The following is a 24,314-nucleotide window of genomic DNA, read 5'->3' on the forward strand; positions in this document are numbered from 1 at the left end:
GCTGTCCAATCTAAATAAGGACAGTTGTTAAAGGTGCAATATGTATGCATTTGCTACCTGTTCATTCATACTGCCACAGAGAGGGGCAGCATGTCACCAGAGTAATGCTAACTAATGTTAGCTTGTTAGCTCAGTTAGCCGTGTAGCTAACAGACTACCAGGGGATTATTGGTGTCCAGCCTCTATGAAGAGCTCCAGGCTTTGAAGCCAGTTTTCATGGTGGCCAAACCGTATAATTACATCATCATGTGATGAACTGCGGCCCAAAAAGACTTTTGCATAAGCTTACATGGTGAAAAAAGCAGCTTTGTTTTGGCGTCACAAACCTGGACTTGTTTCACTGTCAGAATTTGAGCCACTGGGGCCAAAAACATTTGAAAAGTCTAGAAGAGAAACACGATTAAATCATTTAATCTCTCTTCAAGTTAGCCAGGTGCTAAACAGGAAGTTACTGCCAACGTTTCTGCAGCTCATTTAAAGGTCCAAATGAGTTCAAAGTTAAAAGAGGAGGAATACCTCTTTAAAAAATTACACATTTTAATGGCATCGTAATTTTTAAATGATAAAACAGAAGTCAAAGTGTCTGATTGTGATCTCAACTCAAGTTTGACCATAAGTAGTTATTGTATTGTAGTGTTAACGGATGTTTGTTCTACTCTAAAGCAAACATAGTGGTGCAGTATGGTGCAGTATGGGGCAGTATGGGGCAGTATGGTGCAGTATGGTGCAGTATGGTGCAGTATGGTGCAGTATGGTGCAGTATGGTACAGTATGGTGCAGTATGGTGCAGTATGGTGCAGTATGGGGCAGTATGTTGCAGTATGGAGCAGTATGGTGCAGTATGGGGCAGTATGGGGCAGTACGGTACAGTATGGTATCGTATGGGGCAGTATGGTGCAGTATGGGGCAGTATGGTGCAGTATGGTGCAGTATGGTGCAGTATGGTACAGTATGGTGCAGTATGGTGCAGTATGGTGCAGTATGGTGCAGTATGGGGCAGTATGGTGCAGTATGGAGCAGTATGGTGCAGTATGGGGCAGTATGGGGCAGTACGGTACAGTATGGTATCGTATGGGGCAGTATGGTGCAGTATGGGGCAGTATGGGGCAGTATGGTACAGTATGGTGCAGTATGGGGCAGTATGGGGCAGTATGGTACAGTATGGTGCAGTATGGGGCAGTATGGTGCAGTATGGTGCAGTATGGTGCAGTATGGTACAGTATGGTGCAGTATGGTGCAGTATGGTACAGTATGGGGCAGTATGGCACAGTATGGTACAGCATGGTACAGTATGGTGCAGTATGGTGCAGTATGGTGCAGTATGGGGCAGTATGGGGCAGTATGGTACAGTATGGTGCAGTATGGGGCAGTATGGTACAGTATGGTACAGTATGGGGCAGTATGGGGCAGTATGGTACAGTATGGGGCAGTATGGGGCAGTATGGTGCAGTATGGTACAGTATGGGGCAGTATGGGGCAGTATGGTACAGTATGGGGCAGTATGGTACAGTATGGTACAGTATGGTACAGTATGGGGCAGTATGGTACAGTATGGTATAGTATGGTACAGTATGGTACAGTATGGTACAGTATGGGGCAGTATGGTACAGTATGGTGCAGTATGGTACAGTATGGTACAGTATGGTACAGTATGGGGCAGTATGGTGCAGTATGGTGCAGTATGGTACAGTATGGGGCAGTATGGGGCAGTATGGGATACAGTCTGCACACTCTGTACCTTCTGCAGTCGTCAGCTGAGGTGTGTGGAGGCTCAGCTCTGATCAGACACTAAGATGAAGTGGTGCATCATCAAACAGCTCCATCAGTCTCAGTCTTCACTGCAGGTCATCTATAATCTCTGACAGTCTCCAACATGCACATTCACACAACATACATCTTACTAATGGAAGTCAGCCAGCACTGCTTTATCATGTGCAGACCCCTAATGTGGTACTATCAGTCTCAACACTGTAGTGGCTTGATTATTACGTATTTTGTCAGCAGCTGAGCAGGTGAGTCACACCTGGTCACAGCAGAAAATGTAGACCCGTGCTTCTTCCTGAAGAATTTGTTCTGGATATTTTGGTAACATGTTGTAGCTGTAGTTTACCAACAAGACATGCTAGTGTTCGTCAGTCAGACTCAATATCTCTCTGTGTTGTTTCTACTACATGTGTCTGGTGTCATTTACTCCCCAGCTGGCTTTTTGTTCTCAGGATTTTAAACTTTATGCACCATTCACATCACAGGATGGACGATAAAAGACTGTAATGTTATCCACTTTTCCATCATCAAGACAGTTATATGAAAACAGTGTTGGTTGTGTAAAGATTACAATATACAATATCTGATCACTAGTTTTTGTGTAATCCTGCTGACAAACCAACCAACAATCCAATCAACCAACCAACCAACAATCCAAACAATTCAACCATCCAACAATCCAACCAACCAACCAACCAACAATCCAACCAACCAACCAACCAACCAACCAACAATCCAACCAACCAACCAACAATCCAACCAACCAACCAACCAACCAACCAACCAACCAACCAACCAACAATCCAACCAACCAACCAACCAACCGACAATCCAACCAACCAACCAACCAACCAACCAACCAACCAACCAACAATCCAACCAACCAACCAACCAACAATCCAACCAACCAACCAACCAACAATCCAACCAACCAACCAACCAACCAACAATCCAACCAACCAACCAACAATCCAACCAACTAACCAACCAACCAACCAACCAACAATCGAATTAACCAATAATCCAACCAACCAACCAACAATCCAATCAACCAATAATCCAACCAACCAACCAACCAACCGTCCAACAATCCAACCAACCAACCAACCAACCATCCAACCATCCAGCCAGCCAGCCATCCAACTGGTTTATAACACTTTGGGTAATATTTGTCAAGATATCTCATGCTGGACCAGAATTCATTGAATTTACTGAAAAAAATGACAACTAACCAACATCCAACCAAATTCCACTCAAAAAAGCTACAATTTAAGTCGACCCAACTACCCTTTTGTTTCTAAATGCTCCACCACAAACCAAAGTCCATTAAAAAAACAGGTAGATATTGAGGCAACAGGAGAGGTCTCAGCTGTAGATATTTACTTATTTATTTTGATGTTTTTATTCTTCTTGAGTCCTGAATGGTGGAGCCATGATGTTTCATTATGTTTGCCAGTGTTGTTGGCAGATGGATGATTACTGTTCTTCTACTGAAAACAAAATCTACCTATGGGCACAAATAGTTTGATTTTATCTGATGGTTACAGTTCAGTGAAGACAGATGTATAAACTGTTCGAGCCTTAGCCGCAGAGACATCCATCATTATTTCTTCTTCTACTATCCAAATCTAAACTGCATTTTATTACAGCAGAAATATGCGTCTGTGCCCTTTGGCGCCTTCTTTTATGTTAAGTTCTTTTCTCATCAAACATTTGGACATTCAGTAGAAGCTCATATAACAGCCTGCAGCACACACTGAGATAAATCACAGGCAGAGTGAGAGAGGGGACGATGTCAGCTCGTCATCCATCACCTCCACCTGCTGTCCTCTCTGTGTGGAGTCAGGAGTTAAATATCGGTCTGTTTACAGCTGCTTTCACATCATGCTGGAGCCATGTTGAACTTGGCCTCCTCGCATGTTTCCATCTGCCAAACGCTGCTGGTTGTGATTGCATTCATCTTTAATAGAGGATGTAGAGCGGAGAGAATCAGCAGCTCATCATCATGTTGAAGTGATGGCATCTCTCTCTCACAGCTGATGGATTCTGTCTGTTTATGCTAAATGGACTGAAGAACATCTTTATTTTAAACCTACACATCAGAATAATGCTGTTAAACGTTGGTCTCCTCAGTGGCAGAACATGTGCCTGGTGTCGGTTCTTATCACAGAGCCTTTTCTAGCCTTCAGTCTGTTGTCAGCTCCGTCCACAGAATTTCATATCGCAGGAGAAAAGAGAAAGCACTCGTCTCCCTGTCTAATTCACTGGGCTGCACCAGTGACTGTACAGCGGGGTGGAAAAGATAAGTTCTCTCAGGGGAGGCTGCCACCGCCGCCCGCCTCCATCTTTGTTCCTGCTCTGTATGAATAAAAATGCAGTTTGCCCAATAAGCACCGAGTCTTATCAGCTGCAGCTCAGAGCGAACTCTGACTTCTGACTCCAGAGGGATGATGGACTTTGTGCTTAAGTGGATTAACACAGTGTGTGACAACAGTATCATGGAGGTGTTCGACAGGCCGGCGTCTTCAAAGTTACCTTTTGTTCCTGTCAGCCGACAGACGAGCTGACAGCTTAATCCTGCTAACGGACGGATCAACCTCAGTGACTGCATGAAAGAACAGACATGAAGAGCCAACAGCACATCCATAACAATATGAATCACAACAAAGTGAACCCAACTTATTATAGTCAGAATAAACTAGAATTCACAGAACTAGAATGTCAGAGTGCATACCTCTGCCAAGGTCCAAAAGTCCCCTTTAATTTAATCAAGACTAATCCAATATCAAACTGGACTACCATGTGAATTTTACACTGCCATAGCTGCTGAACCAGGATCATTGCGTTTATGGTTTAACGTTTCCAGAACGTTCAGCTGCTGAGCGTAGTCTAGTTCACTCTCCCCACTGATCTGGATCTGCACCAGAATCTGTCATATCAGTCTGGATCTACTGCTTAAACTAAGAAAGATACGCTAAAATCATTCAGATTGTTTTCATCAAGATGCATTATTCCCTGAAGAATAAACAAAAATCATCCCAATCTCCAGAATAAATGTTGCTCAGTATGTTTCTGTAAAACCACAGATCAGTTCAAACTGTGTGTTTCTTTATGTTGCAACGTTACATTTGTTTAGGTTGCATTTTCTTTTTCTTTTCTGAGTTAGGAAGCATCACGGTTTGGATTAAAATACCACGATCACAGATGGAGATGGTCCGACTCTTGAAGCAGGTGTTGGTCGCACAAAAACGTCTGAAAATGTCTCCAGGTGTCCTTAAAAATATCCAGTGGTTTGACTTGTACTGCAGTCAGCTGTTTGTCAGCTCTGCTGGCTGTAATACGTCCACCTCCAGCCCCTCCACCTCCTGATGTGACAGTCAGCTACAAATGTCAATCTTAGACGTATCTGTGGTTTGTAGAAATGTTAAGTGCGAACAATATATCCTGAAGAGTGAAAAAAGTTGAAAAATGAAAGACAGACCATTCACCACCATTTGTGTTCTGTCAAAACTGTGTTTCAAACCTGACACCATGACAACATGTCATCACTGCACACAGTGGTTAGTTCAGGGCACCACCACAGCCTCCTGAACCTAAAATCAATTTGAACTATCTAAAACAAACCACATGACTTTTCCAGAATCACACAGCTGTAGTTTGTCCTCTGTGGATTCATGATGAAGTTTAGGACGTTTATTATCTTCTTTTTTTAAATGGATGCAGTGCAGCTGAAATCCCTCTTCAGAAACATGCCAGGCCTTCAACACACCTCAGGAAAACAGGCGTGTGGTCTTTAATCTGGAGGAAAGTTCTCACCTCATTCACAAGACGATCGTGAAAATGACATTTGAGAACAGACCAGAAGAGACGAGTGTCTGTTATCACATCCTGTTCACTTCTGATGAAAATATTAACTTATACATCACTATTAACTGTCTTACACCTCAGGAGTCACGTCATACTGGTATTGATGATATCTTGTTGATATCATGTGACTAAAAATCCAGCACAGATGTTTTTGCAGTCAGATCCAGACTCTGTCTTTATCTTTCTTTATTTGTATTTTGAGTGTAAAGAGACAAAACTGAACAAAGTGAAAGATTAACTTTCTTTATTTAATGACTGATCAGTGATGAAGCTGCATGAGCATGAAAATGAGTCTCTCTGACTGTAGCTGTTGCTCACAGTGTGAACTCAGTCTTCATCCTCCTTCTGTATATTTTAGTAAAGTGACTCGGTCCAATCAGGACGAGCTGCTCTCTGACCGCCGGCTCTGATTCTCTGTTGAGCTCATTTGAGTGTTTAGTTAGTTCAGATTGGTCGTCTGTGTTGGCTGAGCCCTGTGGTCCTGCTCTCATCTCACTCATCTGTTCACACACTCACAGCAGGCCTCCCACACACACACACACACACACACACACACACACACACACACACACACACACACACACACACACACACACACACACACACACACACACAGGACGCTCGTTAAGTTGATCAGCGCGGCCGGGGGGGCTGTGGGGGTCGCTCTACAAAGAGACATGTATTTTATAAATAAAGAGGAGTGTAATCTTTGTGAGCAGAGTAATTAAGTATCCTGACAGCCGAGGTCACCTGGAGGACAGACGGCCATGATGGAAACACGACCATTAAATAAAGTTGTTTAGTTTCAGCTGCTGCTTCGGTTTTTAATCAGATCCATTAACCAGGATTCTGTTTCTAACCAAACACATGACTTTGCTCTTGTCTCATTCATTACAACAGAACTTCTCTCTGCTAATTATTGATATTAATCAGCCTCCATCCCAACACATCATCAGATGACCTTTATTTAAACTAGCCTGCAGAGAAGATCCTGTATAACACTGACTCCTCTCTGTATAACACTGACTCCTCTCTGTATAACACTGACTCCTCTCTGTATAACACTGACTCCTCTCTGTATAACACTGACTCCTCTCTGTAAAACACTGACTCCTCTCCTGTATAACACTGACTCCTCTCTGTATAACACTGACTCCTCTCTGTATAACACTGACTCCTCTCTGTATAACACTGACTCCTCTCTGTATAACACTGACTCCTCTCTGTATAACACTGACTCCTCTCCTGTATAACACTGACTCCTCTCTGTATAACACTGACTCCTCTCCTGTATAACACTGACTCCTCTCTGTATAACACTGACTCCTCTCTGTATAACACTGACTCCTCCCTGTATAACACTGACTCCTCTCTGTATAACACTGACTCCTCTCTGTATAACACTGACTCCTCTCTGTATAACACTGACTCCTCTCTATATAACACTGACTCCTCTCTGTATAACACTGACTCCTCTCTGTATAACACTGACTCCTCTCTGTATAACACTGACTCCTCTCTGTATAACACTGACTCCTCTCTGTATAACACTGACTCCTATATAACACTGACTCCTCTCTGTATAACACTGACTCCTGTATAACACTGACTCCTCTCTGTATAACACTGACTCCTCTCTGTATAACACTGACTCCTCTCTGTATAACACTGACTCCTCTCTGTATAACACTGACTCCTCTCTGTATAACACTGACTCCTCTCTGTATAACACTGACTCCTCTCTGTATAACACTGACTCCTCTCTATATAACACTGACTCCTCTCTGTATAACACTGACTCCTCCCTGTATAACACTGACTCCTGTATAACACTGACTCCTCTCTGTATAACACTGACTCCTCTCTGTATAACACTGACTCCTGTATAACACTGACTCCTCTCTGTATAACACTGACTCCTCTCTGTATAACACTGACTCCTGTATAACACTGACTCCTCTCTGTATAACACTGGCTCCTCTCTGTATAACACTGACTCCTCTCTGTATAACACTGACTCCTCTCTGTATAACACTGACTCCTCTCTGTATAACACTGACTCCTCTCTGTATAACACTGACTCCTCTCTGTATAACACTGACTCCTCTCTGTATAACACTGACTCCTCTCTGTATAACACTGACTCCTCTCTGTATAACACTGACTCCTCTCCTGTATAACACTGACTCCTCTCCTGTATAACACTGACTCCTCTCTGTATAACACTGACTCCTCTCTGTATAACACTGACTCCTCTCTGTATAACACTGACTCCTCTCTGTATAACACTGACTCCTCTCTATATAACACTGACTCCTCTCTGTATAACACTGACTCCTCTCTGTATAACACTGACTCCTCTCTGTATAACACTGACTCCTCTCTATATAACACTGACTCCTCTCTGTATAACACTGACTCCTCTCCTGTATAACACTGACTCCTCTCTGTATAACACTGACTCCTCTCTGTATAACACTGACTCCTCTCCTGTATAACACTGACTCCTCTCTGTATAACACTGACTCCTCTCTGTATAACACTGACTCCTCTCTGTATAACACTGACTCCTCTCTGTATAACACTGACTCCTCTCTGTATAACACTGACTCCTCTCCTGTATAACACTGACTCCTCTCTATATAACACTGACTCCTCTCTGTATAACACTGACTCCTCTCTGTATAACACTGACTCCTCTCTGTATAACACTGACTCCTCTCCTGTATAACACTGACTCCTATATAACACTGACTCCTCTCTGTATAACACTGACTCCTCTCTGTATAACACTGACTCCTCTCTGTATAACACTGACTCCTCTCTGTATAACACTGACTCCTCTCCTGTATAACACTGACTCCTCTCCTGTATAACACTGACTCCTCTCTGTATAACACTGACTCCTATATAACACTGACTCCTCTCTGTATAACACTGACTCCTCTCCTGTATAACACTGACTCCTATATAACACTGACTCCTCTCTGTATAACACTGACTCCTCTCTGTATAACACTGACTCCTCTCTGTATAACACTGACTCCTCTCTGTATAACACTGACTCCTCTCTGTATAACACTGACTCCTCTCCTGTATGACACTGACTCCTCTCCTCTATAACACTGACTCCTCTCTGTATAACACTGACTCCTCTCTGTATAACACTGACTCCTGTATAACACTGACTCCTCTCTGTATAACACTGACTCCTCTCTGTATAACACTGACTCCTGTATAACACTGACTCCTCTCTGTATAACACTGACTCCTGTATAACACTGACTCCTCTCTGTATAACACTGACTCCTCTCTGTATAACACTGGCTCCTCTCTGTATAACACTGACTCCTCTCTGTATAACACTGACTCCTCTCCTGTATAACACTGACTCCTCTCCTGTATAACACTGACTCCTCTCCTGTATAACACTGACTCCTCTCTGTATAACACTGACTCCTCTCTGTATAACACTGACTCCTCTCTGTATGACACTGACTCCTCTCTATATAACACTGACTCCTCTCTGTATAACACTGACTCCTCTCTGTATAACACTGACTCCTCTCTGTATAACACTGACTCCTCTCTGTATAACACTGACTCCTCTCCTGTATAACACTGACTCCTCTCTGTATAACACTGACTCCTCTCTGTATAACACTGACTCCTCTCTGTATAACACTGACTCCTCTCTGTATAACACTGACTCCTCTCTGTATAACACTGACTCCTCTCTATATAACACTGACTCCTCTCTATATAACACTGACTCCTCTCTGTATAACACTGACTCCTCTCCTGTATAACACTGACTCCTCTCTGTATAACACTGACTCCTCTCCTGTATAACACTGACTCCTATATAACACTGACTCCTCTCTGTATAACACTGACTCCTCTCTGTATAACACTGACTCCTCTCTGTATAACACTGACTCCTCTCCTGTATAACACTGACTCCTCTCTGTATAACACTGACTCCTATATAACACTGACTCCTCTCTGTATAACACTGACTCCTCTCTGTATAACACTGACTCCTCTCTGTATAACACTGACTCCTCTCCTGTATAACACTGACTCCTCTCTGTATAACACTGACTCCTATATAACACTGACTCCTCTCTGTATAACACTGACTCCTCTCTATATAACACTGACTCCTCTCTGTATAACACTGACTCCTATATAACACTGACTCCTCTCTGTCTAACACTGACTCCTCTCTGTATAACACTGACTCCTCTCTGTATAACACTGACTCCTCTCTGGCTTTTCTGTGAAGGAATTATAGGAAATGAAACACAGTGAGCCACTTTGTCAGCGGTGATTCTTGGATAGTACTGAGGTGATCGAGACAAGAGCGTCACTGGTTTAAGACACCTTCAAGCAGGTAGACCAGCTGTGAGTCAAAGCGAGTACAGGTGTGTGAGTTCATTTGGAAATGTTTGGAAAATGTTGATGATGTTAGTTTCACAGCTGATGTGGAGCTCAGACATGTGTCCAGTGTCCTCACTCAGTCTGACAGCACAGAGGATGGATTCAAGCTTTACTGCGCAGGAAGCAGCGCTGCATGCTGAGCAGCCTGTGGCTCACACACTATTTGTTCTTGCTTGTAGTTGAGGTTCAGGCTCCACTGTGTTGGGTTATAGCTCATATTTTACACTAGGATTATAATACCTTCATCATAAATACTCTACACTGATATAGAACTACACTGAGTTGTTGTCTGCTGCTGCAGAACCGAGTCATGATGTCGTCTCTGTGGTTCTTCCTTTAGAGAAGTAGAATATTTGTTCTACAGTTGAAACATGTTTTACATGGATACATGTGTTATCTATAGCTTTGCTCTTAAGAGAGGGGGAAAGGCTGTCGGACTGATATCTGTTTCGGCAGATACTCAGTGTTGTCTTATCGGTATCGGACATGAAACAGTGGTATCAACCCATCCCGACTTGATATTAAATCCAGAGTCCTCTTTGTCTGAGTCCCAGACGAGACATCAACAAAGACCGAGCTGGACCGGTTCTACAGAGATCTCTCTGTTTCCACGATGACAAGCTGCTCATCCAGAAAATGTTTTCCTACTTTTCTTTTGTGTTTTTGATCCGTGACATCACATCATCATGTTCTCTCGTCAGGACAAATGTCTCAAACGTCCACAGCCAATGAAACACTACGACTGGTGAGACTTCCTTGTTAATCCTGCAACATGACTGGCCGTTACCAGAGCTGGTGTTCAGAGCTTAAACAGGCCCGGTTCAGTGATCCAACAGTAAAACGTTAAAGACTTCCAGCCTGTCAGATTGTTGTCTGTCTTCATCCTCTGCCTGACACATATATGTTATTAAGGCAGCACGCTTCAGTGCATCCTCACTGTGAGACACATTCATCTCAGCACCAGCACACAGAATAATAATGAGGCTGAACACCTGACTGAGTCATTAACAGAGGCTGACCTTTGACCTCTGCTCCTGTAGAGCTGCACGCAGGGTCATATACAGGACGTACACAGCTTTAATCACCTCATCTGTGTCTGACAAATACAGATTCAGTGTCATCATTCAGGAGACGTGTGTCTGTGTGTGTGTGTGTGTGTGTGTGTGTGTGTGTGTGTGTGTGTGTGTGTGTGTGTGTGTGTGTGTGTCCCCACAGAGGAGCTGAAACTAGAGATTAAACTGAGACTCATCAGGTGCATGTAGGTCAGAAACACCTACCTGTGCACCGCTAACACTGAGCAGAAGCTAACGAGACACCTGATGAAACAACCTGCAGCTGGATGAATCCAGCAGATATGATAGAAAATGTGTTAAAACATCTGGTTCTGTCAAACAGACACAGCTGGGGATGATGTGTGACATGTGTTCAGATTTTAAACATCCTGTTGGATTATGCAGCTTGTTTTATTTAAACTGACGGAGTCATGAAGCTGCAGGTAACTCAGGTAACGATGGATTTAATCCTGTTGGTGTGAATAAAAGGTGAAATTTAGATGCTGCTGATCTGTTCAATGGGATTTTCTGACGGGGAAAAGAAAACATCTTTAAAATATTTCCACCTGACATGAAACGATCTGAGAGTTCGTCTCACCTTTTAATTTGAACTGGCTCGTTCACTACGCTTGTTTATACGAAGCTAATTTAATCTCCAGTGTGTCTGAATGCTGCTATTTGTTTTAATAATCACACGACACTGTTCCAATATTAAACTAGAGGTTTCTAACGTGCTGTAATAATTAAAATACATCAAACCATCTGCTGAGATGTTACTGAATATAATGTGTCTGTCAGAGCAGCAGCAGGTGTTTCTATATTAATACAGAAGCATTAAGATGTTACAGCACTTTGTTTTATTTCTCATTAACACGTAAATATGTTCAGTCATCATGTCCTCTGTAGCTGGAGGCTGATGTCACACACAGATTACTGTACAGATCAACACTTTAACATGTTCTGACAGCTGAGGTTCTCCTTTCTTCAGAGAAACAAACAGCATCTGTACAGAACTGGTCCTCAGAACCAGACCATCTCCCCTCTGATGAGAGGGACAGAATGAGAAGCTGAAGCTGTTTGTTCACTCGAGCTCTGCGTGGACAGATGAATGAACACTTGGCTAATTTGTCCCTCAGACTGCAGTAATGTGGTGCGGAGAGAGGGATGCCTCTGATTGGTCAAACGCTGTGGAGCTGAAACACACTGGACAGGTTTGTAATGGTTTTATGAGTCAGACTGAAAGAAATCTCCACATATTTACACCGAGAGGCTGATGATAAGCTGGATCCTCTGACGTGGTGAGTCAGTGTACTGAGGCTCAGTGGACTCGGCTCCGGGGCCGTGACTAATACAGAACGGACACAATGATCAAGAAAACAAGTCCAGTGTTAAACCACAGCCGCACACATTATTCAACCTAAAGGTGACTTTTCACATGCAGTCAGTGACCTCACGTGTGATCATTGATCACTTCCTGTACGCTGAAGTGAGAAAATCAGAAGTGTTGAACCGTCTCCTGTAAGATGCGTCACTCTGCACTCAATTCATGCAACGTTTGAGCTATTTACTGTTAATGGCGTCCCTAATTGCACTTCCATTCCCCCCGAGCGAGCCCAGATAATAAAGTGTGCTGGTGTTAACTTCACAGGCTGTGCTCATTACGACCTGAAAGTGTTCATGCCTGAGTTACAAATGGATCCAGTCGCTGTGTGTTCATCAAGGTTTTGCTCCGCTGACATTAAAAATGTCCAAATTTGCATCAGAACATTTGAGAGCTTTGGATGTTTCTATTGAAGAGAAAGACTCGGTGTGTCTGTGGGTTTCTGCCAGCAGGAGGTGAAGGCCTGGTGAAGGTCCAGTCAGCCTCGCTCACTGGGAATTACCTCTCCAGTTTAGCCTGCAGGGCAGTAATGGAGCTGCTGTGGCTCTCCTCTTGAATGTGGTCATTCTGACAGCAGTCATCAGTCAGGAAACCTCCAGTCCCTGTCAGCTGTTTGTCCTCGATCAGATCTTTTAACACCACTGTGGCCAAGACAGCAAACCAGCACTATAACTACCCGGACCTGTGAGACAGGCTGTTTGGCTCTCCAGCCACAGAGCAATAGTTACAGATATGTCACCACTTCACTTTTCTTTGAATCCAGTTTTCAGTTTTATGTTGAGACAACACTCTTCTTATTGTCTGGTTAGGTTTTAGGCACCAAAACACTTGGTTAGCGTTAGAAAACACCTGCTGAGTTGCTTTGCCAATAACAAGATTGCGACATTTCGTTGTAAATAACCACTGATGTCTCCACGAACAGGACTGGAAATTGTCCTGACGTCTCGTTAATGTCCTGATAAACAAATAAGCGGTTATGTTGCGACTAACACGGCTGGAAAAGACACGTCGTTAATGTCCCCATGTTACGATATAAATCAGTAGTTGTGCTTCACTAACACGGCTGGAAGATGAGATGAAATCAAACTGCCAGCTCTTCACAGGCTGAATCTTTGCTCTGCCAGTTCTTCTGCAGCCCGATCAGCAGAATCGTTTTGTACAACGACACTTCGTACAAATCACGACGTTCATGATTCTTTGGATGGTTGCTGCCTGTTTCTGCTGTGAGTCAAGGATTTCTCTAGAGGTGAATGATTGGATGGATTCTGCCTGAATGTTGGTGGGTTGACAGGTCGTGATGGAGCTTTTGAATGGACTGAACCAAATGCGTCGTTCATTACAGCAGTATAAAAGCATCGACTCATCTTTACATACACCGAGGCCAACACTTGGTAAAGGATTTTAAGTTCGACCTTGTGAGAACTAAACTGATGTTTTCTGACGTGTTTCTTCAGACAGTCGATGTGTATGAGGACAGACAGTGTGGAAGACAGTTCGATCAAATATACCAGCAATTTCTGCTGGCAGCACAAAAAATATGAAATCCCTGAGTTTCAAGATTTCAGGCTTTAGAAAGATCAGATTCTTCTGTGTGAAAGGGACGGAGACACAAACATGGCGGCTGATCAGAAGTGTTGAACTCTACATGTGACTTTTAATCAATGTTCCCCTCTGGACGTCACCGTGAAGCCTCGATCCGTCCTTTAGAAAAGAGCGGTCGATGTGGAGGCTTTAAAACGAGCTTCATGCGGCGACTGACAACAGCTGAGAGTTTCCTCAGCACATAAATCATTACACACAGCGGGAGCAACATATTTTACACAATAAACGACGGCGCTGTGAACATTTTGTCATCTTTCAACAATCACATCACCTGATCCATCTCCTGCTTTAACAGCACACGTCTCCCTGATGTTTGTCAGGACTCACACATCTCAACATGTTCATCTCTCATGATGTTCTCAAGTCAGAGAGGAAAATAAATCTGAAGTCACTTTGTTTTAGAGAAACTCAGCAGCTTCTAATGACAGACCTGGACGCAGCACTGAGGGTCATCACGTTCATTTTTTTCTTTCTTTGCCAGGAATTAAGTAATTAACGATTCTTTGCAGAAAATTGGGTAATTATTGCTTTCCATAAAGGAGCCACTTGAAATCGAATGAAACCTATCATCTTTTTGTGAGAGTCACAGAAATGAGGCTGCACAGCATGACAGGAATATGAGTCCGCTGTCGGAGAAACAACTCCACTTTATTATCCTCCTGTAGAGTTCACAGCACTGTTGCATCTCACTGTGCCGAACCCCACAGCTATCCAGATGGCTCGGTACAACACAGTGTTACAAGCAGCTCCTCCACAAACTGCCTCATATAGTCCGACTGTTACCCCGAGATAAACACAGCCAACGGCACCGTCAAGTCAATATTAACGTTGTGGAGGAGTTCATGGCAGCAGAAACTAGGCTTTGTTATTTTACACCTGAAAAAATCCTGCAAGAACACCTCAGTTTAGTTTAATGTCACTGAGAAACATAATTAAATCTGATTAATTAACCATTAACAGCAACACAATCACCACAATAAGGCTCAGTTTCTGTTTTATGTCCCGACAGTTCTGTTTATGCTGTCGTTGGGTTCAGGCACAAAAACACTTGATCATTGTTAGAAAACCTCATGTTGTAGCTCACAGTACCTGGTTCTGTCGCCTCAGACTCAGCAGGAAAATGTCCTGATGTCTTATTGAAAATATCCGGTTATGAGACCACAAACACACCTAGAGATGTCCCAACGTCTCGTTGACAGTGTCCAGTGGTTTCACACTTCCACATGTTGAAACACTGTCTGTAACAGTGGTCTCTGGCTGTCAGCCGTCTCACCACCATCCTGTCCACTGCCTGAGATGAAGTTATGTACAACATGTTATTATATGTAATGTGAACATGATGCGACACGTCTGGTAGAAACGTTGATATGTTAATATGACGTATACGACAAACATGTCACTCTGATGACTGAGCTGTCAGCAGAGGAAGAGAAGAGACAATGATGGACTAAATAAAGACATTAACGGTTCAATCGTAACCTTGTTGGACAAACACTGAAGTCTTCTAATCATTCTGTTCCCAGAGACAAACCTTGTGTTGAATCTCTGCCCACATCTCACAGTTTCCACCGACTCAGCGAGGTTTGATTCTCTGCTCATTGACGGTTGTTTCTCTCAGCTGGAGACACAATCGACAAATTAGATCTTTGTAGGTTAAGAATAGAGACGTCTTTGTCCCGTCAGAGCCAGAATCAATCTACCTCCTAAAGAACAAGAAGGCCGACTCAGCTGTATGGGCTTACTGAAATAACTTCTCTGTATTAGGGGTTAGGGTTAGGACGGACGGAGACTGAGCAGAGTGGACGGAGGACGAGCAGAGTGGACGGAGGACGAGCTCAGTGGACGGAGGACGAGCAGAGTGGACAGAGGACGAGCAGAGTGGACGGAGGACGAACAGAGTGGACTGAGAACGAGCTCAGTGGACGGAGGACGAGCAGAGTGGACAGAGGACGAGCAGAGTGGACAGAGGACGAGCAGAGTGGACAGAGGACGAGCAGAGTGGACTGAGAACGAGCAGAGTGGACGGAGGACGAGCAGAGTGGACTGAGAACGAGCAGAGTGGACGGAGGACGAACAGAGTGGACGGAGGACGAGCAGAGTGGACGGAGGACGAGCACAGTGGACTGAGAACGAGCAGAGTGGACTGAGAACGAGCAGAGTGGGCGGAGGACGAGCAGAGTGGACGGAGGACGAGCACAGTGGACGGAGGACGAGCACAGTGGACGGAGGACGAGCAGAGTGGACAGAGGACGAGCAGAGTGGACGGAGGACGAACAGAGTGGACGGAGGACGAGCAGAGTGGACGGAGGACGAGCACAGTGGACGGAGGACGAGCAGAGTGGACAGAGGACGAGCAGAGTGGACGGAGGACGAACAGAGTGGACTGAGAACGAGCTCAGTGGACGGAGGACGAGCAGAGTGGACAGAGGACGAGCAGAGTGGACAGAGGACGAGCAGAGTGGACTGAGAACGAGCAGAGTGGACGGAGGACGAGCAGAGTGGACTGAGAACGAGCAGAGTGGACGGAGGACGAACAGAGTGGACGGAGGACGAGCAGAGTGGACGGAGGACGAGCACAGTGGACTGAGAACGAGCAGAGTGGACGGAGAACGAGCAGAGTGGACTGAGAACGAGCAGAGTGGGCGGAGGACGAGCAGAGTGGACGGAGGACGAGCAGAGTGGACGGAGGACGAGCACAGTGGACTGAGAACGAGCAGAGTGGACGGAGGACGAGCAGAGTGGACGGAGGACGAGCAGAGTGGGCGGAGGACGAGCAGAGTGGACGGAGGATGAGCAGAGTGGGCGGAGGACGAGCAGAGTGGACGGAGGACGAGCAGAGTGGACGGAGGACGAGCAGAGTGGGCGGAGGACGAGCAGAGTGGACGGAGGACGAGCAGAGTGGACGGAGGACGAGCAGAGTGGACGGAGGACGAGCAGAGTGGACGGACAGTGATGTTAACAGAACACTTTGGGATCAACCATGTGACAACAACATCCTCGGGCGGAGCTGTTAGTGGAGTAAGAGGCAGATTTAACCACTGGTCACGTTTTCTTCCAGTTCACCTCTCGGTACTCTGCCATCTGCGGCCGGCCTCAGGGTTTGGGTTTGGGTTAGAGCTGAAGATCGGTTCAGGCTGAAGTACAGTGAGACACAAACTGACAGGAAACAAAATCAGGAAACGGTCCAGATGCCAGAATCAAATGTTTCTGCAAACACAGATATGTTCATACAGACATTCGTACATCATGTTCACATTACATGTTTATGAGGTGGAGGTACAGCCACTGTTTGAGACAGTGTTTCAACATTTGTAAGAGTGAAACCGCAGGATAGTTTTAATTAGATGTCAGGACGTTTGTGGAGACAGAACCAGGTGTTTTTGACGTGACGTTGGGACAATTTGCAGCAGAGAACCTGATATTTTTACCGAGTTGTCGGGACATTTCCCAGGGATGATCGCTAGCTAGACTGCTGCCAAGCCGGAGACCACAGTTTTAGATTTCAACATTTGTTTTACATATTTTTTTATGAGACGTCAAAAACAATTTCCAGCTGTTTTGGTGGCAACAAAACACGATGTTTGAGAAACTTTGGGACGATTTGCAGCCGACGCCTGATATTTTTGATGAGATGTTGAGAGATTTTCCAGGTTTGATAGAGGATCGCTGCCACGTCAGAGCTCACTGTTCAAGACGGTGTTTCAACACTTAGAAACATGAAACCACTGGATATTTTTAACCAGACATTTTCCAGCTGTGTTTGTGGAGACAGAACCAGGTATTTTAAGGCAAACATGATGTTTTTTTTACCCTAACCAAGTGGTTTTGGTGCTTAAACCTAACCAGACCATAAACACACATAAATATATAAGATAAATGTCACAACATAAAACTAAAAATTAACCAAAGAAACAGAAAGTTTCAACATATCCACTGTTAACAGAAGAGCACATTGCCAACATTTAATTCTGGGGTTGGGTCGGATATTTCAGTTGAAACCAAAGTGTCGGACTGATAATACAAAATAAAAAGGTTACTACTGGATCATCCCACACATCCACTAGACTTCAGCCAAATCTATGTGGATGTCCTTAAGAGGAGGTACAGCGGCTACAAGGACCATCACAAACCCATAAAACTAATATTGTGTGTGCTGCTCGTATTAGTATCAGTGTGAGTAAACTACATGATATCTGGTACCGGCAGCAGACGGCCTTCTGAAGCCCACACGTCTTTTTTATGTTTGTAGAAATGTCTTCATCCTGACAACAGGAAGTCCCTCTTCACTTGGCATTTTGAAAGGACAAAGGATGACATCATGTCATTAATTGTTTCAGTTCACTGCTACAATGAGACGAGGATCCTCCAAGTTTAAAGAGAGGCTGGTTAATTAAAGCAGGGGTGAGGAGGGTCTCAGTTTGAGTCAGGGAGGTCAACCATGTCCATCAGGAGAAGGTCACCAGGGAGACCGTTTAAACCAAACCAACAGTACCAGACGACTCTCAAAGGAAAATCTGTTCAGATCATCGGAGTCTCTGGAAATATGAGTTCACACACTTGAACCTGAAGAACATCTGTCTCTCTGCTGCCTCCTCACTCTGTGGAGGCTTCACACTAGATTTTAGAGGCATTTTATTTTTCAGCCCGACTTCCATCCAACTACTAATTTACACTGATTTACCCTCCCACTGTCGCCCAGAATGTTCCAGGCCCAGATGGATTTTTCCCGACCGCCTCCGTGCCTCTGATTACAAGTTTATTGTGCTGTTGATGTTGATGGCTGCTGGTTTTACAGATGCACTGAGCGTATGGAGAAGATGAGGATACACAAACTATATGAGTCACTCGACTGCAAAAACAAATATTATACAAGATCACATGGAGCTCATCACACACCACAACAAATGCAATGCACACATTTCATGTTGTGACAACTCTGTTCCTGCTCTGGTGAGGATCAGAAAACATCAAGGTGTGGTTCAAAACATCTGGCTGAAAAATGTCCTGATGTCTCTTTTTGTTCCCACAAAACATCTGGACATCTTGTCAGGAACATCTGCTCTGTTGTCACACGATGTTCAGTTTTGTTGCCTCAAACACAGAATGTCCCGACATCTTGTCTATATTTGTTTTTGTTGCCATAAAATGTCCTGACATCTCATCAAGAATATTTCAGATGTTCCATTTTTATGGGCACAAACTCCAGAAATGTCCTGACGTCTCGTCAAAATATAAATCTTTGTGGTCACAAACACGTCACAAAAAAAATATCGAGTGGTTTAAACGCTTGTGAACATGATGTGATGAGTCTTGTACAGATGTCAGTATGAGTGCATCTGTGCTGCTGCTGAAATATAAAATCCCAACATATAATTCTGCCGACCGTGCTGCTAGTTTCTATGTTGATTATGACGACATATCAGAACAGAATGATTTCCCATCAGCTGTTTTCTTTGAGCCGCTGACAGCAGACGACTGATTTCTTCTCTCTCTGTTCTCTTATCTGTCTCTACAGCTACATTGGGGACCTTGGACTTCAGTTTGCTGTACGACCAGGAGAACAATGCTCTGCACTGCACCATTAACAAAGCCAAGGTGAGCCGCCATGATGACGACAATGATGACGTTAATTAGCAGCCTCTGAACGATTGTTTGGATGTTTCTTACATGAATTTTAAAGAGAAAATCTGAATAAATCAGGTCAACCTACAGCTCGAACACACTTCGCTATCTGTCAGCAGCATCAGGCCTGAACACTCTGAATATACCAACACGACGCGGACAAAGTGCAGCACATGTTCCTTTAGTTCAGCTGTTGTGGCCTTATTAATATTTATAGTCATTATTCAGACAGCAGATCAATAAACCAATGACAGTTAATCAGTATGTTTTCAAATTCAATAATATGACTGGTACAGATGAATATTGTAGCAGCAGCCTACTCTCATATCAGCCTACACACTTTCATTATTTCTGAAGCATATTGACGACAAACGGATCAATAACATGTCAACCAACTGTGTGTCTGCCTGACACAGCGTCATGAGAACAGAGAGGCTGATGTGACCAGCTGGAGAGTCAAGACAAAGGAGAGGTGGTGGAGACCAAAACAGAGCTCAAAGCAGAGTGAATACTGGACCACAGGAACAGCAACATGTCCAACACTGACTGACACTATCAGCAACTTCAACCACAGAGAGGCTTTCATAGTGCGTTCATGTGGTGCATTCAAGTGGTGCTGGAATAATTGGAAAGTTGAATTCCCGACTGGGAATATTCATCTGAATACATCCTCAAGACTCAGAAACATTTAGACAGCGACTCATGGCCAGCAGAAGTAAATGTTTTGTTTAAGTTGGATGTTGCATTTCATATGAAGCTGTAACTGTTAGTCCCTGTCCTCGTAGAGAGACCTACATTAGTTGTCTATAACCAATAACACTGATAACAAGTCAGGTTAAACATATCTTAGTGGTTTTAGAGAGCGTAGTGAAGAAGCAACACGTCTGAGACAAATCACTTTGTAATATAAAGCTTTAACGTCCATGTTGCTTCCAGTGAGACTCACGAACACACCGCGACCAGAAGAACGATCCCCAACAGGAAATGTGACGGTCCAAGCATGTGAGGGCAGAACAGAGATGGATGTTATTGGATGATTTATGTTTAATTTCCTCTGTTGCTTTCTAATCTGTTCCTGGAAGTCGGAGGTGTTGATTTGCTGCTGTGTGCCGTTTATGCAAATGTTCTTCCTCCATATTTAAGAGCATACTTTAAATTATTTCCATTAGCACAGACACAAACAGTCCTCCTGTCACACTCACAGGGCTCTTTATTTCCACCCACTAATTAATTCAATCAGATCTCTCGTCATGTTTCTCCTCACACTGAGCTGCTGTCAGTGAACTCAAACCTTCTCAACGTTACCTGGAGCCAGTCGACCGGCTCACGATGACATTAGAGCTGCAACAATTACTCATTTAATCAATTAATTGATCAAGAGAAAATTAATACCCAAATGTGAAGACGTCACTTTGGGCTTCCTGATATTTTACTGACTGAACAATCAATGAATCATAAAATAATTGGCAGATTAATCAATAATGAAAACAATGGTTTGTAGCCTGTACGGAGCCCTAAAGTGTTCAATATTCACAAAGATAAGAAATTATTATTTTCATGATGTCACTTTTGATGGCAGTAGTGCTGTCACCGCCCTCTTGTCTGACAGCCAATCACATGCCTCTAAAACTATACTGCTACCAGATTTAGCCCGTTAGCTCCTGTTAGCTCCTATTAGCTCCTATTAGCTCGAGCAAAATCAATATCAAATCATCTTTACATTCTAGCTGCTGGAGAACACAGTCATTGTACGTTTATTTATTTAGCTTAACATGGCTACACATGCTACATGCATAGCTAACAGCTAACCAACTTAGCATGAAGCTCTAGTGTTAGCAGTGTGGGCTAACTCCTGTTGTGTGGAGGCTGCCACCTACACCAACCATTCATCCGTTCATCAGTTTAACTAATAATGAACAGTTTATTGAAGATTTTCATCTATTCAATCATCACTTTTAGCTGTTTCCACTTCTCGGCTCACTGTCAAACTAGTTTACACATTCTCTAAAATCCTAAAGTATATTTTTTAATTAGTTAAGATTAATTGGATCAACAACAACAGAAGTACGAGCTGAGCAGCTGAAACTCAGCAGATTAAAGCTGCAGCTGAATGATACTGTTTACAGGCTTCACATGGATTCATGAATAAAACATGATCAACCAAATATCCTGCATATTAGAAGTGAGCAGTAATAACTGAATCATATGTTATTTTCAATAAGTGATGTTGATCCAATAAACAGTCCAGAGGTGCCGTCCTCTCTGATTGGCTGTCGTCAGCAGATATAACTCTTCTATCCGTCTGCTGTGGAGCAAAGTGGGCATCAGAGGAGCTGCTGTTGGCGCGACTGCTGGACAGCAGAGTGGGCATCCGGCCAGCCAGCCGTGATTTATGGTGCTGATTTTCTATACGGTTCTGCTCGTGGACTTCAGCTGCTGCCCAGCCAACCCCACAAAACGATTTCTCTCTCTATGATACTCTATATACCCACTGGATTTAACTTCTCTGCTGAATCACTTCATGGCCTTTCTTTTGTGTTACTCACGCTGCAGCAGCTTCAGTAGTAACAGAGCGCGCCTCAATTAACCATTTCTCTGATTAGATCAGAAGGAACTGGGGACGTTTAAACACTATAACAGGGGGAATAAGTAAAGTCAGTGTAATAAATAATAAATAATAAATGAACAGTATAACATTATGGACTTTAAATTAATAATTGAATGGCCCTGGAGCAACATGTATTATGATGTTCCAGGAACAACACAAACATGGAGATATGAGATAGGTTTTACACTGATGCAGCGCTGATAGCTCACATGCACAATGCCTTGTTGGCATTTGGTCAGAAAAATAAATTGCGCATGTGCATTGTAGGAAAGTGACAAAAGGTCAGCAGACGACACGACTGCACAAACAAACGAGGTTAGAAGAGGTGCAAAAGGCCACTGACAAGAAGAAAGAGCTGAACTGAGTTTATATTAAAAAAGGTTTTATAACAGAATAATGTGTCTTATGTTGGAGATGTCCGTCGTCCGTCTGACAGCAGCTCTCTCACTAAAAGCTTCAGATCCTGTTTTAACAAAGACCTTCCACCCAACAACTCAAACTCCTGTTGTTCCCTTCAGCCTCTGTGTGCTTTCACCACAGAAGATGTTTACTAACACAAGCTTTAAGATCAACGAGGGCATGTTTGATTCAGTTATACAATTATTTTGAATTGTGCAGTGAGTGGTGAAGTTTCTCTTGAGGGTCAGAGTGGGGTCAAGTGAAACTCTGTTGATGCTCAGAAAAGATTAAGTTTGTAGTAATATTATTAAATGATTTAACTTTGGCTGTGACGGAGCCGGTCCTTAGTCTCTTTAGCTACTATCACTGGTGGAGTTCCTCAGGGATCCATCTTAGGAGTTCACAGTTTTTAATTTTCTGTTGCAGACACTCATTTGTTTTGTAAAAACAAATAATAAGTGTAATTTAAAGACCCATTTGGTCACGAGGGCTTCAAAAGCTGGACCCCTGGACTCCCGATCACTTCAAAAACGTTCTGCAAACCACAAATATGCACAAACTTTACGTTTCTTTAGGCTCAATTTTCAGTTTTACATCGTGACAACTCTGTGTTTATGGTCTGGTTAGGTTTAGGTTAGGGTTAGAAAAAGATCATGTTATGGCTTAAAATACCCGGTTCTGTTACTGGAAATGTCCAGACGTCTCATCAAAACGATGCAGTTGTGTTGCCATAAACATGGCAGGAAAAGTCCAGAACTTTTGTCAAACACGTCTGGTTTTGTTGCCACAAACTCGACTGAGAATGTAAAGATGCTCGTTAAAAACATCCACATTTGTCGCCACAAACATGGCTGAAACGTCCTGACGCCTCGTTAAATAAGTCCCGGTTTTGTCGGCACTAATATGTGTGGAAAGGTCCCGACATCTTAATGTATCCAGTGGTTTCACTCTTACAGATAATAACAGTCTTGAACAGTGGTCTCTGGCTACCTGCGCTCCACCTCCTGACATGACAGTCAGCTCTTACACGTTATGTGAACATGATACGACCTGTTAATGAAAAGTTAATATGAAACACCACAAACATAACGTCCAGCATTTTATTTCCCACTTCTACAACTGAAGCTGGTGGAATTAAATTTGATGAAAATTCGGCTCAGGACATTTTATTTCTCTCACATTTGAAGGAACGTGACATTTAAACACACGTAAAACTCATGAAACCCGTTCTGACCATAATTCTGCAGCTTTCTCCAGCAAACCTTTCAGTCATATAGCTTCAGTGTGTCCACAGCCCTTCATCGCTCCTCCAGTCAGCCACCTGCATTACTACCCATCAATTACCAACCAATCATCACCTGTGCATGTTCACTTCTGCTCTATTATTACAAAGAAAATTCTATATTATTTCACCTTACGGGTTTTCTATGACTCATAAAGAATGATTATGTTATTCAGGTTGCCTCTCTGATCCTCGTTACTGCACACAGAAATAACAGAAGCAAACACTGAACATTTCACCAACGTTCCTCTTTCCACCACTTCATTCAGCCATCAGCGCTCAGTGGAGCTCCTG

The 24,314-nt window shown here is 43.6% G+C and overlaps 1 protein-coding gene across 1 annotated transcript in view; it reads left to right on the top strand.

Moving 5' to 3' along the window:
- The window catches only part of doc2b (double C2-like domains, beta), a 119,814-nt gene that overhangs the window by 41,501 nt on the left and 53,999 nt on the right, over window positions 1–24,314 (top strand). The window contains exon 2 of the mRNA XM_073478821.1: window positions 19,625–19,704. Within this exon, the coding sequence (XP_073334922.1) occupies window positions 19,625–19,704 (80 nt within the window). The remainder of the gene's footprint in view (window positions 1–19,624; window positions 19,705–24,314) is intronic.

This window comes from Pagrus major, chromosome 13, assembly GCF_040436345.1.
Source record: "Pagrus major chromosome 13, Pma_NU_1.0".
Classification (NCBI taxonomy): domain Eukaryota; kingdom Metazoa; phylum Chordata; class Actinopteri; order Spariformes; family Sparidae; genus Pagrus; species Pagrus major.